The sequence below is a fragment of the Echinops telfairi genome, unplaced genomic scaffold, assembly GCF_000313985.2.
Source record: "Echinops telfairi isolate 266 unplaced genomic scaffold, ASM31398v2 ScPeMD7_31;HRSCAF=116, whole genome shotgun sequence".
In the NCBI taxonomy this organism is placed as follows: Eukaryota; Metazoa; Chordata; class Mammalia; order Afrosoricida; family Tenrecidae; genus Echinops; species Echinops telfairi.
This window is the reverse complement of record NW_022103928.1, coordinates 26,776,838-26,781,981: the sequence shown is the minus strand read 5'-3', so window position 1 is coordinate 26,781,981 and position 5,144 is coordinate 26,776,838. Positions and strand designations below refer to the sequence as shown.

Below are 5,144 nucleotides of genomic sequence, written 5' to 3'. Positions count from 1 at the left end.
GTAAAGATTTAGTCTTGGAAACTCTAAGGAGCAGTTCTAATCTGACCTGCAGGGTCGCTGTGACTTCCTAGTGTCACTTGATGGCAGTGGGTCTGGTTTTTTGTTATCTATCTAAAGCAGACACTTAGTATTACTCCAAACAAGCCCACAGGAACACCATACGGATAATACTGTAGGCCAGAAATTCCTCCTGTCCTTGGAAGTATTAGCTTATTTAAAAATCACTTCAAACCTGGCATGGTAAAACGGAGGGCCTTTTCGATACAGCACTGCAGAGAAAAAGAGAAATGAAAATATGGGTAAGGACTCAAAAATCAAAAGTGATATTAATACATTTCCCCACCTTCTCCAAAGGGAGGCAAACACCCAATTATCTGTATGTGGAGATGGGCAATATGCTCTGTACTCATTTTTAAAACTCAACCTATCCTCCCCTGCCTGCCCCCCCTCCCCCATAAGCAACATGCAATTAGTACAGCAAACCTTTGCTAGAACTTCAACCCTTACGCCCACCAACCAATGAATTCCAAAGTACAAGGATTCCTGTCGTGCCTCTTGTCTTACATCATGCAGAGTGAGCTTATGAAGTGTAATTTGGGTCAACGCCTTCAAATCAACCTAATTTAAAGCGCAGAGGGTCCTAAGAGTTGAGATTAACTCATGGCGGTGGGTGGGTTTCGTTAGCTTGCTTTTAGTTGGGGTGGTTACGATGGCTGGGTTCTAGGTTGGGTGTTTGGGCTAGTCATGAACAAGATTCATGCTCCTTTTGAAGAAATCCAAAGTCAAATGGCGCGGGTGGGGGTGGGAGAGAGAAATTCTAGAACCTTTACGTTATCCCCGTGGGGATCTGGATGCCCTGTTGTGCGGGTGAGCAATCCGTGGAGATCCAGGAGAGAGCCTGGGAGGAGCCAGGTGCCTTTACACACATCAGACCAGCTGCCTGGGGGCCCACTCTGACTCGGGGGCAGCTGGAGACGGCGGCCAGAGCAGAGCTGCTCCACAGGGTTTGCAATGGCTGACTTTACTGAAGGCATCACCAGGCCTTTCTTGTGAGGTGCTTCTGGCTGAGCTGGACCTTCTTTCAGTTAGCAGCTGCGCCCACCCAAGGACTGGGGAACCCTTTGGTGTTGTTAGGTGCCATCGAGTCAGATGTGACCCACAGTGGTCCTCTGCACGACAGGACACAATGCCTCACGGTCCTGGGCCATCCTCACAATGGTTCCTATGCCTGAGCCCATTGTCGCAGCCACTGTGTCAGTCCACCTCCTTGAGAGTCTTCCTCTTTTACGCTAGCCTTCCACTTTACCAAACATGATGTCCTTCTCCAGGGGCAGGAGAGCCTGACGTGTCCAAAGGATGTCAGACGAAGTCTCGCCATCCTTGCCTCCAAGGAGCACACTGGCTGCACTTCCCCCAAGATCGGTCCGTGAGACGTTCAATGTTCTTCTCCAGCACAATTCAAATGCATCCATTCTTTGGTCTCTCCGTGCAAATCAACCCTCTGTGTAGGGCTGGTTAACTGTTTACCAAGCTGCTCCCTTCCCCTGCTGGGCTGGACCCTGCTTCCTGGGCTGGCTTCTAAGATGAGGGTGGCATGTCTGGTTCCGGTCGAGGGCACGGGCAGCTGTCCCACATTTCACTTCCATACTGGCCCTTAAGCCTCTAGCAGGTGTGAAGCCTGTGGTGGCCCGGGAAGGCCCACATGGCATATTCAGAAGCCCCCCCTCCACCCCCACCCCCAAAGCAGCTAGGGCCCAAGAAGTTCCCTTTGCAGGAGGACCTGGTCCCCAGTTGGAGTTACCACTTTGGAGTTCATATGAACAAAATATTAAGTTCTGTTACGTTAAACCCTTGATCATCTGGGGATTATCTGCAACTACAGTTAGCACGTCCCTAACTCACACACAAATACAACTGAAAATTTTCAGTCATTTCCTCTGGGAAGAGCCCCTATGGGAGTTGAGGAAAAGCTTTTTTTTCTTAAGGAACTGAAATACTGTTTCTTTCTAGACATACCAATCCTGGAAGGAATCAAGCCTCTCCCTTTTGTTTTGGGAAGCTCAGAGCCAAGTGTGTTCAGGGCTGCTGAGGACCCGATGGACAAACTGGACCCTTCACCTAGTTTTGTTTTGCTGGGCTGCTGTCCACAGTCACATTTCCCTTTATCTCACCGTGTTCCCTATTCAAATTGCATGTAAGCTCTTTGGAGAGTCGGCTCAAGTCCACCGGGTAAGGAAACAAATGTAAATAAATCCGCAAACATGCACGCCTCAACTTTTGAAGTGCGGGGAAGCACTCACGGTGCTAGAATGAGGTTCAAACTCAGGAGGGCTGCTTCTCGTCCAATCTCTGCCACTCCACGCTGTGTGACTTCAGGCAAGTGATCAACTACTCTGAGCCTCACTTTCCAAGAGGACAAAATGAACACACCGGGAAAGTGAAGCTCTTTTCTAGCTCTGGTAGTGTAATCAGAAGGGCAGAGACTCAAACCCACGTGTTCTCGTAAAGGTTGACAAAGCCCCCGAGCCCTTCCTTACAGAGTAGCTAGGAGTCAGCATCAATTCGATGGCAGTGGGTTGGGTTTGGGATCACGTTATACCCCTTAACTATTATCATTTGAAAGTGGCTCATACTCATCAAGTCAGGTCATTTCTGATCACTAGCCACCACTCGTCTGGCAATTTGGTGTCCAGCAACGGATTTAAAAATATTTCCAAATACTGCGAAAATGGATGGTTTTACTGCTTGGTTTAAAATCGTGAAAAGTGTACATCAAGTTTGTACGGTCAACAAAAAAACAAAAACAACCCTCCCGCAAGGTGACCGGCACAGTGGCCGTGACCAGTGGGCCCAACACAGCCATGTGAGTACGGGGCAGGACCAGGCGTGCTTGGCTCTGTGGGACACGCACGGGGTCAAGGCACCTAGCAGCAACCACGATCATGTCGGAAAAGGGCACCAGGTTTGGCAGAGGAGCCCAGCAACGTGGTGAGGATGGCACGGGGCTGGGCCAGGCTCTGTTCTGCGGTGCAGGAGGACGTCAGTAAGTGCTGCTCCGGGGCTCCAGTTCACGCACGAGCTGAGGCCAAACAAAACGTGTTCAAAGAGGACTCTGCGATCAGTGGGTTGCTGCAGACAGGTTCTCTCAGTCATTCACTTCTCCGACCCTCGTTAGGGTACCGCCAAAAGAAAGGGGTCCAAGCAAAACCCAGGCTTTTGAGGAGCTCCGTTTGGCCAGTTAAATGCAAGGCTTTTTTGAGATGCCGAAGGGGCAACTGGCAGCTTTTCCTGAAGGACACAGGATAATTATCCACAGGGCTCGTGAGGGAAGTAAGAAAACAGAAAGCTGTGCCAGGCCATTGTTTTCATCACAGCAGCGCATCTGCTCGTTCTGAGGGTAGCAAGAGCGGCCGCATGAGAACTGTCTTGGGAATCCTTGCTTCATCCGCTCTGCAGTCCTGACTTTGCCCCTTCAGATGCATTCTTGTTCTTAAAATGCAACGAATATTCCAAAGGAACCCAACTGAAGTCCCTCGAGGCTGCCCAAACTGTCCAGCCGAGAGTAGAGTTCTCAGGGGAGGGTTAGCGATGGAAACACTGCCTTCAGGAGTATGCAGACTCAGACGGAGGATATGCTGAGGGGCTACGGCTTCACACCTTGACATTGTTTCATAAAGGTTTCTACACTTTTGCAGCAATACTTTTTGACTTATTGGGTTGCTGTGAGTCAGAGTTGATGCTGTGGCAACTAGCAGCCGTAAGTCACAATGCGAGTGTCGTTCAGGAGCACTGCGGATATCATGGGTGAAGGGTGCATTGTGATCCCAAAGGTTAGCAGCTGGGACCCACTAGCGGCATGGTGCAAAGAAGATGAGGCTCTATTTCCGTCAAGGTTTACCGTCTCAGAAACCCCATGTCTACTCTGTCCGGTCTGGCTCTCTCAGACGGCACTGGCTCGACGACAGACGCTTTGGTACAGCTCGAAAGTTTAAAAAGCATGAAACACTGGCAACAGACAGACCTGAACTCAAGTCTCGGCAGTGCCACGACAATGCTTGGCACTTCACTTCCTTTTTATGGGAAGTCTTGGCATAGTGCCTGGCACATATAAATGCGCAAAGAACTTATTCATAATAAGTCTAATTACAATGATGCCATGCACCCAGAGGGAAAAAGGAAAAAAATATATAAGCTTTTTTCATGACAAAAACGCCACCCAGGTAGAAAGATGACAACTATGCGAGTCTGAGAAACATAGCACATTTAACAAAGTTTAAATGTAGAGCGGGTTGAAAGAATGGTCTTCTCTCCACACACCTATCAGCTAAGAACTGCAGAGGGATGACAGAATTAGAAAATGAGGACTTATGCAATTATTAATCCAGGCAATCACCATCATTTTAGGGCAACAAGACAGTTTGAGAGCATCACCCTTTAAATGTAATTTTAACCATGCCCATTATCTGACAGTGGCCACTGCAGGCCAATGACCACTTTGGCCTGGCAAGTTATCCCATCACCCGGGAGTGCTGCACATGGGTGAACGTGTAACTCTCCCGGTGAGAAAACCAGACTTCCCCGGAATGGGGGGCTTCCAAAAGTGTCTGTGGCTTACGGAGAAGACTGGTCAGTTTGTGGCCCCCTTGCTGGGAGAGGTCACGCCTTGAAAGGAATTGCATACTATAAGTGGTATGGAGAACTGACCCTGAGAGCAGAGTAACTAGATGGGTGCCTGGCTGCTCTGATATGAATCACATTAAAAGGTCCTGGGATAAAATGTGAACAAAATGGAGAACAAAATTCAAAATCATAGAGAAGACATAGCAAAGTGTGGTGAAGAAACTAGATGGTGCCCCGCTATAATGAATAATAGTGTCTGAGGTCTTAAAGGCTTATCTCAAACAATCAGGCATTTAACCGAGGAGTGAGCTAAGTCCACAAAGAAGCAGCTTACCAGCCTGCATGATTCAAAGATAGCTAATAACAAGATCCACATTTGGAAAGGGGAATGGTACCCCATATGATAGGGTAGAACTGCTCTGGTGTATTTCCTAGACTGTTAACTCTTTACAGGAGTTGAAAGCCTTGTCTGTTTCCTACAGAGCAGCTGGTGGTTTTGATCTACTAACCTTGAGGTTAGCCAC

General features: G+C 48.6%; 1 protein-coding gene across 1 annotated transcript in view; it reads right to left on the bottom strand.

The window, feature by feature from the left end:
* TSEN2 (tRNA splicing endonuclease subunit 2) overlaps positions 1–5,144 on the bottom strand; it is a 68,477-nt gene that overhangs the window by 3,246 nt on the left and 60,087 nt on the right. The window contains exon 9 of the mRNA XM_013004564.2: positions 226–269. Coding sequence (XP_012860018.2) covers positions 226–269 — 44 coding nt within the window. The remainder of the gene's footprint in view (positions 1–225; positions 270–5,144) is intronic.